Source organism: Lethenteron reissneri, chromosome 46, assembly GCF_015708825.2.
Source record: "Lethenteron reissneri isolate LAM-NWPU_2019-01 chromosome 46, ASM1570882v1, whole genome shotgun sequence".
Taxonomy (NCBI): Eukaryota; Metazoa; Chordata; class Hyperoartia; order Petromyzontiformes; family Petromyzontidae; genus Lethenteron; species Lethenteron reissneri.
The window spans coordinates 6070159-6082357 of NC_083824.1; the positions used below are offsets into that span (position 1 = coordinate 6070159).

The 12199-nt window shown below is 49.6% G+C and overlaps 1 protein-coding gene and 1 long non-coding RNA gene across 2 annotated transcripts in view; one reads left to right on the forward strand and one right to left on the reverse strand.

Annotated features, from left to right (window-relative positions):
- Positions 1 to 2259, forward strand: part of LOC133354275 (insulin gene enhancer protein ISL-1-like) — a 51327-nt gene extending 49068 nt beyond the window's left edge. The window contains exon 6 of the mRNA XM_061570993.1: positions 895 to 2259. Within this exon, the coding sequence (XP_061426977.1) occupies positions 895 to 1014 (120 nt within the window). The 3' untranslated portion in view covers positions 1015 to 2259. The remainder of the gene's footprint in view (positions 1 to 894) is intronic.
- On the reverse strand, positions 208 to 5387 carry LOC133354277 (uncharacterized). The gene is made up of 3 exons (XR_009756564.1): positions 5344 to 5387; positions 3446 to 3512; positions 208 to 1010 (listed from the first exon to the last, which is right to left on the reverse strand). It is a non-coding gene; the product is annotated as an uncharacterized LOC133354277 (long non-coding RNA).
- Positions 5388 to 12199: the final 6812 nt, after the last annotated feature.

Here is a 12199-nt window from a genome sequence, read left to right on the forward strand (position 1 = left end):
CATATGTGAGCGTGTGTCTGTGGATGCGCGTGATCTGGTGGGCAGCGGTAGTGTAGTGATTCGCTCACCCATGTTGAGGATTTGGTCTAACAGACTGACTGTTTTGTCTTTTATGTAATGTGTTCAACCACCACCACACTGCAGGTCACAACGCCTCACACTCTGTTTCTTCCTCGTGATCCCTCCGATCGTTTCTTTTCCCCAAGTTCTCGTAACTTTGCTGAATGCAAAAAAAATGGAGCAACTCTTATCTATCACAACTTCAATTTTACCGTTTGTTGATCACCACTCAGCATTTCAGGCCTTTGGGCCTGTGCTCAGCAGCTGTTATATATACAGGAAGTCCTCTAACGATGTAGATTCGTTCCTGAAAAGTGCCGCGTTAAGTGAAAAACGTGTGAAGCGACTATAATTTCCCCATAATTAACGTAACGATAAAGTTCGGCAAGTTACGATGTACGTGCATACACGGTAAGATGGCGGGACAAATAACTTAGGGTTTGTCGCCACGTTACTTTATCGTTCTGCCTACTGCATCACCATACCGCTCAGCCACGCTGCTCAAGAAAGTAGTTCGTCATTGACCGCTCAGAAACTGCGTTATAATGGCGCACGTTCTGTGTTATAATGGAGTGCATTCTGTATTATAACGGAGCGTGTTCTGCGTGATAACGGAGTGCATTCTGTATTATAACAGAGAGTGTTCCACATTATAACAGCGCGCGTTCCGCCTTACTAGGCCGCGCGTTCCGACTTACAACGGCGCACGTTCAATGTTGTATGGAAGGACAGCTGCTGGAGAAAACGCGTTATAGTGTGAGTACTTAGCGTGTGAAGATCCACACGGGGGAATCTTTGCCTCTGCTCAACGTCTCCCCTCCCTCTCGTCGTTAGATGGGGTTCTCTGATGGGGGACCCGGATCGAACTCCACCGCAGGGAGTGACCTGGGCTCCATTCCTTCCCAGCTCCCGGACACCCCAAGCAGCATGGTGGCCAGCCCCATCGAAGCCTAAAACAACAACCCAACGTGGCCGCGAGAACCATGACCACCTCTACGATGACTCCGAGCCTCTTTCGCTCCACGCCCAGCAGCTAAGCGAGCCTCCTTTAAAGCGCTTCTGCTCAACGCCATCAGCCCAGTTGTTTTTTACGTAGCTTACGGAGGAGGCATTGAAACTAAATTATATTACCACGGGGGGTGGAAAATCGGCTGTTGCGTCATGGACAGCGATAACTGTTAAGTTTGGGTGGTGAAAAAATGAATTTGTTTCGTCAGAAGAATGAACGTAGCTTCGTTCTTCCGCCGTTCGGGAATATAAGAGCCACTTGAGGTCATCTTTTATGTTTATTTACATCTCAAACGAAGAGGTCATCGATTAATCCACAATTTTATTCAGGAATCGTTCGACTGTCAAGCCAGTCAGTGAGCATCCTTTATTTTAACCAGGGGACGAATTCAACCTGTTGCGACACTTGGCACGTTACCTCTTGTGCAAGGGTGACCTGGGTATAGTCACGGCTGCGAATAGCCGTGGCTGTGGCACGAAACAATTATTATTTTTGTTGTTTTTTGTTTTATCGGAAGACACGGCGAGCTGGGGAAAGTGCAAGAATGAATTACAAACGACAAAAAATTGTAAAAAAAAATAGAAAGAAAAATGTGAACGGACGTTCAGAATCACGCTGCATTTCCCCGATCCAACCGAAGCCACTTTTGATTTATTTATAACTGCGTTACGACCCGCGGCTGAGACGCCCGCAGCTTCCCGACTTGGCGCGAGGAGGCGTCGATGTAAAAAACAAAAATCGGCGGACTAACAACCGAACCGTTAAAGTTTGACTCGCGACGGTCGTGAAGATAATCGTCCGCAACTGTTACTCCACTGTGTACGCGTGGGACGAAGAGCCACCGAAAAACTACAAATGTGAAAATTCTCAACTTGAAGGAATGGGAAGGATTTGAATAGGGTGTGGGGAGGGGACTGGGGGGGGGGGGGCGTATGGTCATATATAATTATCGGAGATCCGTTCGTAAAATGGCTGTGGTCTTAGTGACTCGTAGCACTTTAAAGGCTCCATGTCCATTCATCTCAAGCATGCTTGGCCTCAACACTTGATAGCCATTTTGTAAATTGACTGCGTTGGATTTTATGACGTTGACATTATTGATCGTGGCAATGGTCTGATGGACTGGTGATAAGTGTGTGTGTGTGTTTGCGCGTGTGAATGTGAGAGCGAATTAAACCAAGGTTTTTCTACACGAGGTTAATCCACGCGGTGAAATATTCTCTTCTGCTGTTACTGTATTCTCCGGATTTTTGACAGCGCTCTGGAAAGTAAGAAATGCCCCCCAACTTTTGCTTTGAAACACAGGGGACAAAGGGTGTCTTTAGTGTGTTATAATCAGGAGAATAAGGTATCATGCCCGCTTTTCTCTCTGCTTGCGAACCGAAGACCCCTTTTACAGTAATACCTATGCCGGCCTGAAACATCCAGAATGGCTTGCCTGTGATGCATCCTGGGTTTAACCAGACTGGGTTGTACGAGGAGCTCAAACGTTTTTGAAAGATCTGAAAACAATTTCCATCACGGTGAGCTCCTGCGACGGATAAGGTTGCATTGGCTGGGTCGTATAGCCGGCGTGGCCAGCCTACCGCATGCCCAATCAGCTTCTGAATGACCAGTTAGAGGGGGCTAAAAGGGTGCGCCACGGGCTAAAAGAGAGATAGGCCGATGTGGTACAAGAGAATGTGGAGCTGAATGGACTTGTCGATGATGGGTACCAGCGGTGTCAAGATCAGCCTCTGTACAGGATGCTCGTGGGCATTCGGAGGCAGCTGCCCTCCGACAACAACGGAGGGCGGAAGAGACGCTCACAACAATGAGCGGAGTACCGGGCGCCTAAAACGGAGCAAGTTGGCACAGTTGGCAGCACAGGTGGTGCATCTGCAAGTCATCTCAGTCAATACATAGCAGCTGAGTCTGTCCTGTAACCTCCTCCCGGCGAGCCCTCGACTCTTCACGGTGACTTGATGCGCACCTATCCTGGCACAAGCGCTGTGGAGATGTCACCGCCACTTAGCGGCGAATGACGGCTGTTGTTGATGCTGTTTGTATGTGTGTCTGTGTGTGGTGCATATTAATATTCAGAAACAGTAAGTATCGAATGATACATAAACACACATTCTTATATTTAAGTTATTATTATTTAATAATCAAAATGTGAATTTTATTTCATTTATTAGGTTATATTCGAAAGGAAGAAACGGGGAAAACTCTTCAAGAAGTCAAACATTTGCGTCGCCCACATTTGTAAACTGTGAACGAGAGGGAACGTCTCAATTTCAGCCCGAGGCACTCAACAGGGTTCACGATGAACACTGCAGAGTCACCAATCCAGCACTGCCAAGAGCCTCAGTCAGAATCTCGGTTTCAGCCAGCCACCTGCTTATCGATCCGGGGATGCTCCAATGCAGTGAGTTTCACACGGTCTGAGCCCGGTCACCGACGGCTGCAGACAAAAAGAAAATTTTACTCAATTCGTTTGTGTCTCTGCCACACTCGGCCTAGCTCAAAGATGAAGAGCGACGTTCACAAGCACCTCTTGGATGGCTGACAACGGGACAGCCCAATCTGTACCGAGTCTGGTGTTGAGATAGTGGCTGCTATTGGAGTGAGTCCTGTTGGAGTGACTTCTATGGGAGTGGCTCCTATTGGAGTGAGTCCTATTGGAGTGACGTATATGGGAGTGGCTTCTATTGGAGTGAGTCCTATTGGAGTGACTTCTATGGGAGTGGCTCCTATTGGAGTGAGTCCTATTGGAGTGACTTCTATGGGAGTGGCTCCTATTGGAATGAGTCCTATTGGAGTGACTTCTATGGGAGTGGCTCCTATTGGAGTGAGTCCTGATGGAGTGGCTTCTATGGGAGTGGCTCCTATTGGAGTGAGTCCTGATGGAGTGACTTCTATGGGAGTGGCTCCTATTGGAGTGAGTCCTGTTGGAGTGACTTCTATGGGAGTGGCTCCTATTGGAGTGAGTCCTATTGGAGTGACTTCTGTTGTAGTGGCTCCTATTGGAGTGAGTCCTATTGGAGTGACTTATATGGGAGTGGCTCCTATTGGAGTGAGTCCTATTGGAGTGACTTCTATGGGAGTGGCTCCTATTGGAGTGAGTCCTATTGGAGTGACTTCTATTGGAGTGGCTCCTATTGGAGTGAGTCCTATTGGAGTGACTTCTATGGGAGTGGCTCCTATTGGAGTGAGTCCTGTTGGAGTGACTTCTATGGGAGTGGCTCCTATTGGAGTGAGTCCTGTTGGAGTGACTTATATGGGAGTGGCTCCTATTGGAGTGAGTCCTATTGGAGTGACTTCTATGGGAGTGGCTCCTATTGGAGTGACTTCTATGGGAGTGGCTCCTATTGGAATGAGTCCTATTGGAGTGACTTATATGGGAGTGGCTCCTATTGGAGTGAGTCCTAATGGAGTGACTTCTATGGGAGTGGCTCCTATTGGAGTGAGTCCTATTGGAGTGACTTCTATGGGAGTGGCTCCTATTGGAGTGAGTCCTATTGGAGTGACTTCTATGGGAGTGGCTCCTATTGGAGTGAGTCCTGTTAGAGTGACTTCTATGGGAGTGGCTCCTATTGGAGTGAGTCCTGTTGGAGTGACTTATATGGGAGTGGCTCCTATTGGAGTGAGTCCTATTGGAGTGACTTCTATGGGAGTGGCTCCTATTGGAGTGACTTCTATGGGAGTGGCTCCTATTGGAGTGAGTCCTGTTGGAGTGACTTCTATGGGAGTGGCTCCTATAGGAGTGAGTCCTATTGGAGTGACTTCTATGGGAGTGGCTCCTATTGGAGTGAGTCCTATTGGAGTGACTTCTATGGGAGTGGCTCCTATTGGAATGAGTCCTGTTGGTGCGACTTCTATGGGAGTGGCTCCTATTGGAGTGAGTCCTATTGGAGTAACTTCAATGGGAGTGGCTCCTATTGGAATGAGTCCTGTTGGTGCGACTTCAATGGGAGTGGCTCCTATTGCAGTGAGTTCTGTTGGAGTAACTTCTATTTTAGTGGCTCCAGTTGGAGCGGCTCCACAGCTCCTGTTGAAGTGACTCCTATTCTAACTTTCTGATCCCTCCCTAACTGGACATCTGTGAAAAAGAGCTTCATAGCTCATCGGATTTCTCCAGGATAAATACAGATTCTGATTGACGTGGGTCTGTGGCATCATCTTACGTTTCGGGAGACGCGAAGGTGGTGGGGGGGGGGTGAGGATATGCCGCCTGTAGGAGGTTCACGTGGGCAAGACTCGAGACTCCAACACACGATCGCTCACAGCAATACCTGATGTTGTGAGAAATCAACGCACGCCCCAGCGCTGTTTGAAACTTCGCCCCACATCACGGCAGCCGGCAATGCAATGGTCAACGAGCGGTCACGTGACGGGTCTCGCCGATTCAACGGTTTTAAAATAACAAAATTTTTTTTTTAAAACCGATAACTTACGCTCACGGCAAACCGCATCGTAACCGCGCGACGCGTGATGAACGGGTTACTTACAACTTATGCAAGCGACGTGGTGCAAACCGTCCGGTAACGTCACGTCGTAGGTAACCGAAAGCAATCGTAACCGACACGGAGTGGGGAGCGGTGGGGGCGCGCGGGGGGGAGCGAAAATGTGCCGTGATGAAATGATACGAAACAATAACAACAACAAAACGAGAATGAGTTCGCTCTGAAATTCGGTCGTCGGCCCCGGAATTGTGGAGATCAGTCGAATCGCAGGGGACACTAGGGGTGGGGGGGTGGAGCAGAGAAAGGACCGTGCGGGAACATTAAATGCCAAATAACGCCGACACTGCGACGGTTAATCGCAGCTGTCCTGCTGCTGCTGCTGCGTAGTTCTCTGGAAGGTGGTCAGATCACCCTCTCTGGAGGGTGGCCAGGTTGATGCCGCCGGTTTGCTCGGCACCGCGTCCGTCGTTTCGCTCCGCGTGCTGCCGGGAGGTTTCTCCACGAACCGAATAATAATAATAAAAAAATGTATTATAATAATAATAAGAAGTCGAAGAAGAAGAAGATGAAGAAGACGTTCCCAGCAATGTCACGCGCATCGTCAGGTCTCACGTCGAGTTTTGTTTAATCGTCGGATGAGACCAACTCAGGAGGCCATGCAAGTCTCGCTTTTTTGTTTGTTATGACGGTGACCCCGAGTCACCAACGTGGTAAAAAGCCAAAAACAAATAAAATACGGCGTATGGCGCGTGGAGAGAATCAGAGCATACAGAGGAAACCGACCACGCAATCACAGGAGAAATCGAAATGTCGCACGGACGTAAGTCCTCTGATTAGCACGGTTGGTTGTGTACGGTGCGAAAGAAGTTCGACATGGATAAAGTCTGTTCCCCTGTAACGCGGTAGTTGTCGCGTTCCTTAAGAACACCGCGTTCTGGAGAAATCGCATTTGAATAAATAATAGCATAGGGGTAAAGCGCAGTCCACGATAACACGTGAGATGCATACGTAGGCTGAACAAAGACCAAGGCGCGTGGGTAGCATCTAAAAGCATCCAGCAGTATCCCGCCTCGCGCGATGGCGCTCCGCCGAGGCAGCCGCTACCACCGGTCATTCCTGCTCGCGCTGCGACGTGGTTCCGCTCGCTCGATCACGTCACGTTCAATCGCATCCAATTCGCATGAAAACACGCGGTACAGGAGAACAGACCGTGCATACAAATCGTTCGTTAAAGACCGCGCGTCTCCCGTAGCGTGCTCGCAACTCGGGAGTGCACCGCGAGCACGCGGCGGAGAGCCGTGGCAACGATCGTGCTCGCAAAACCGTTGAACACAAAAAAATGATGATCGGAATCTTAGAAACTTGAAAGAGACGCGATGTTTGTCGTCGTCGTGCCATGTGCAACACGGAAGCGGTGCGAGATGTGTTTTAGAAACTGCGCGGGTGACAACTTTGCGATGGCGGACAGCACGCGGTCGTCAACTTGAGCCGCAATGCAGGGAGGATCACAGTTCGAATCCCCTCCCCAAGGCGCCTGGTGATGCCCGCGGTGGTATTAATATCGCAACGGCCAGGACCGAATGAAGGCGTTTAATTGGGCCAGGCGGCTGTTATAATTTTAGAGTTCCCTGCTGTGTACATTCACTTCCTCGCCTTGACTGTCTCACAAGCCACCGCCATCGCCATGCCCGACGTCTGCCAATCATTGCATTGCCCTTCCCCTCGGTGATTTTAATTTAGAGTTTTTTTAATGTGAAACTGGACAAAATTGTGACCCTGAATCAAGAGTAAAATCGAACAAAAAACTGCTTGCTTTTGGTTTCGGGACATAGCTGGTAGCATTACACATGGCGATGTCCTGCCGGGTTGCCAATAGGATTTATCGTAGTGCTACAATATTGAATTTCAACTGTTAGAAAGCTCTGGCTATATATGCTTTATTCCGTGGGTGGGGGGCTGACAGACCCTACAAATCCGAGACCACCAGGGGCTGCGGCCCCCTGAAGCCCCCGCGTCAAACCGGCGCTGGCTACCACTCACACGGCGACGCAAAGGGCGCAACGCTTCGCTCGCGATCAGACGAGTCGCAGGTTCAACTCCGGGTTGGGGAGCTTAACTCGGGCCCATCGGCCACCATCGTTTGTAAACTCCTGGCTCATTATAATACGGCACCGCTTTTTTGTTGGTAAGTCAGCGGTCGTTGTGCTTTGGATGGACTCGTCTTCGGCCATAGGAATGTGGAATTTTCATCACTCTCTCAGAGTCGCCCCGTGCTCGTTATTGCAGGGACCTTGTGATGTCGCTCACAAGAGTAAGCCGACTGTGTGTCGAAAAAGAAATGTTTAATTTACCAACAGATCGTGACAGGTCGCTTGCGGTGGGGTAAAGTTGTAGGGAAGTTACTCCCACCACAATCAAGACGTCTGGCTGGCGTGGACGTGTCGGCTGCACGCCGTCCAGAGCGGGTTCTTACACTCTTCCACCAGCAGTGGCACGAGCAGGCAATTTCAGGGCTGCACCTTTACCTCTTAAAACCCTACCCTGTCTTGGAGTAACGGAACAGGGGTTAGCGCTGCGCTGCGAATCCAACACCCGAGTTGAATTCCTGGCCGCGGCTATGATCAGTAGGGAGTGATAGCTGAATTGGCCCAAGGCCCCTTCCTCCTGCTCTTCACCAATCCGGAGTGACCAGGATGGTGAAATATGGTCAAACAACCACATGGTCGACATGGCATGGGGAAGCCTTTACCCACTCGTAGATAGACAACTGCCTGTAAATGATTACTTTCTTATTTATAATTTAAAGCATGACAATCCTGGCATTTACAATGTCGTGTTGGAAGTTCCACATTCCCATGGCACGGACCAGTCCATCCAATCCACGACGACCACACTCGACTCCCCAGATCTTTGGTGCTCATTTGATTTCCCTCCCAGGAATTTCGTGTCAGCGTAGGGCATACAACAACATTGTTGTACTCTCCTATGCTTTCACGTCTATGCCCCCCCCCCCACCTTCACCGATCGTGGTCGAATAACCTGCCCGGGAGCATTGGGAAGGCCCTCATCCAGCAGTAGATTTACCGTACACGGTTAAAAGGAACAATGGTAATCGTGACTGACGCTCTTTCTGAAATGAAAAAAAACGCGAAGCATTTAACTTTTGGCCGAAACTAAAAATAAGCAATGAGTTAAAATTCACTGCTGCGCAAAGCAGAGGAGGCGGGCGGGGGTTAATATTTGAGCTTATTTTTCCAATTACTTCTGCCGGAGGATCTCTGCAAAGTGTTCATGAAAATTGTTCGCACGAAAAAAAAACAACCCCTCTGTAAATGGCAGGGACCGAAAAAATAAAAAATGGTAATGAATGAGGATCCCGCGAGAGCATGATCTACTGCGACTTGTAATTGCATACCGTGTGCTCTCTTGAAAATTGAATTGTCCAAATATAATCATGAATTACATAAATTATCTTCGCCCCTTTGTTTACCGGCTCAAACCATGGGCAGCCGCAGAGAGCGCCGTTTAGCAATTTCCCCGGGCAGGATTTGTTGCCGCGTTCAGCCGGGTTTGGGCACGAAGAATGACATTTCACGGAAAATAGATATTTAGATTTTCTTACAATTGACCCTTCGGTCGAAAGTGAGGGAGCCAATGGGTGAGTAGGCTTGGTCCATGATCAATCGAAATCGTTCGTACGGTTGGTATTTGCACCGCTCTTAACTGCGCGAGGCTATCGCGATGGGCGCTACGTTTCACAGGCGGGTGGGGTCTGCGGAAGAGGGATGTTTGATCCGATATTCTGGCCTGAAGACGAAATTTCGGACTAGCCCTGGGGAGGAATAGGTTCAGTTTTGGACTGGTCTGAAAGTATGAGGTCACAGGAAGTGACGTCCATTCGACGACGCCACTTCCACGCACTTCCCGCCAAAATCGATGTCACGTGGCGGAGGGTGACGTCACTATCGTTAGGGACTATGACGTTTCAAAGCGAGCGGATAGTACAAACGATCTCAACACGTCTGAAAAGTAAAAACTATTTTTTAAAAAAATTTCAATTTGTCTCTTAAAAATACTCCAGTCGCGAGATCAAAATTTTTTTTTTAAACGAAACTCATGTCTCGTCCTCGGTAAGGCGCGTATACAATTGGCTGACGTGCGAGGCTGGTGAAGGAACGACATCGTGTGTGAGGGGGGTGGGGGGGCTCCTTCATCCAGCAGTGGATAGACCGTGGCTTGTAATCACAATCACGACGATGATGATGACGACGTTGAATGATGTTTTCGGACACACAGATGAACGCACAAAATTACGTCCACGTTGAGACAATTCGCCGTGAAGTCATCGTTAACTTATTTTCTCTTTGTTGCTATTTAATTTCTATATTTAAAAAAATGTGTCTCTTCCCCCCCACCCCCCCCCCCCTAACTTATGGATGTAAAATTGTATTTTTATTGATACGCGACAAATCGCACGCGGTACGTTTGTGACACAAATCATCCGTTGCGGGTGGTGCGGGTGATAACCGTGCAACAAGTTGTGGAATCTGGCGGAGGAAAGAGGTGATGGCATCAGCGGCAGCTGGTGACCTGGCTAAACTACGACGGGCTGCCCGTTGGCGGCTTCTGAGCGACATCGGTGGGAATTCCACGTTCCTATGGCGGGCACCGGTCCCTTCGTAGAGCCACCAATTATTCCCCCCCCCACCCCCTCACGTATACAAAGGCAAATGTGCAGCCCTGCCATTGCTCACTCGCTCCACTGCTGGAGGAAGGATCTCCACTCGAGAGAGCTCTACAGAGAGCTCGAGGGAGTTTCTCGAGGGGCTCTTGGGCTGCTCTTCGATCCCTGCCAGAGGTGGGAGTGACCCGCACGTGACCCCACCGCACGCCGTGGCTGGGCTGGACAGAGGCGGGGGGTTCCCAGGGAGGATTTAGGAATCTTGCGCGGTTGTTTGGAACTTCCGTGCAGGGAAATCGATCTCGTGACCTCGGGATAACTTTCCACATCGTGGTACTTATTTTAACGATTCCCCCCACCGCCACCCCACCACCCCCCCCCCCAAAAAAAGTTGAAGATGATGATTGTGACGATTGTGACGATTGTGATGATGTGATGATGAGTCGACTGCCATGATTGACGTCCACGGGGAGACCGTGTATCGGCGGATGAGCTCAAACAAAAATGAGAGGCGTTCACAGAACGAAGTGTATCATTTGTTGAAATACACTGCAATGAGAATAATAACGCGAATCTGCCAACGGTTACTTTGCAAACGACTTGGTTTACAGTCACGCATGCAAATTTTTCAAATGTTGCGATCCCGTTGTCAAAAAAAAACAAGTATATAATCCGGTTGGGTTCCATGAGAGAAAAAAATAGAAAATGTAAACAAACAAAAAAATAAACAAATAAAAAAACGATTTGAAAATATGTTGTATTAGATGTTTAATTACGTTGAGTTTTATATTTCATGCCGTGGTCGAGACTAGCGATGGAATGACAGCCGAGGGGCTGGAACTCGCTCCAAATTCCTCGTCTGCTGTGCAGATGGAGCAATGAAATCAACTCGTGTGCCGGATTCAGTAACACAGCCGAGAATCTGGTTTGATCCCACAGGCTGCAGCGTGACGAGCGTGGGGGCGAGGGGGGAGGGGGGCCTTACTCGCCCCCTGCCCCCCTCACCCCCTGGTGGACAAAGCTACGAGTTGCCCCCCCCCCCCCCCACTGATAGCCACCATGAGATGTGTTTTCAACAACAGTGTCGTAGAACAACGCGAACAACTCATTTAAAACGGAGCGCCCTACAGCGTTCACGGAGCGCAACGACGATGCGATTCGGCCTCTAGGTGCGACCGTGCGAGACCAATCACAATATTGGGTGACCCCCCCCACCTGAACCCATTGCCGCAGCCCCCCCCCTGAGCTGATGACGTCGTTAACTACGCCACTGACCCACAGGTGACTGATGGATTCATGGACATTGTGAGCTTCCCCATCCTCCTCTCGGTGGCGTCGCTGTCGAGTGTGCAGGCGGTGCAACTGCACCGGGACCCCCACGGGCTGGAGGGTGGGGGGGGGCTTCTGACGAGTAACAGAGAGGGAGGGGAATTGGACAGAGCCCCCCCCCCCCCACACACACTGTTTGATTCCTTGCGAGCAGGGACGCGTGCCGAGCACGTGACGCCACTGCCACCAAACAACGTTCAATTGCTTTCGGGTAGCAATATTTTGGTAAAAATGAAATAGAAGTTGAGATTTGTGTTTTATTTGGAACAGCAACAACAACATCAACGCCAACACAAGTCAGAATGAAACAGCGGTAGTTTGATAACTTGAGTTAAGTATGTGAGGTTTGGTGGCATTAAACCCACGCGTAGTTTGATAACTTGAGTTAAGTATGTGAGGTTCGGTGGCATTAAACCCACGCGTATTGTGAAATTTGTCGAATTCATCCAAATTTAATTAATGTGGGGCGAGTGGTGTTGGCGAACGGCCACGAGATGTCGACATGGGTTCGATTCCAGGGCAGGGATACCATCAGTGGCCATTATTCTGAAATCAGTCCCCAGTCCTGGGTGTCCTCTAGGTCGACTCGGCCTTAAATTAGTTCTCGGTGCGATGTGTAAGCAGCCGTAATGGGGGGAGACAAAGGCACGCATTACCCGCACACAAAGATGCCCC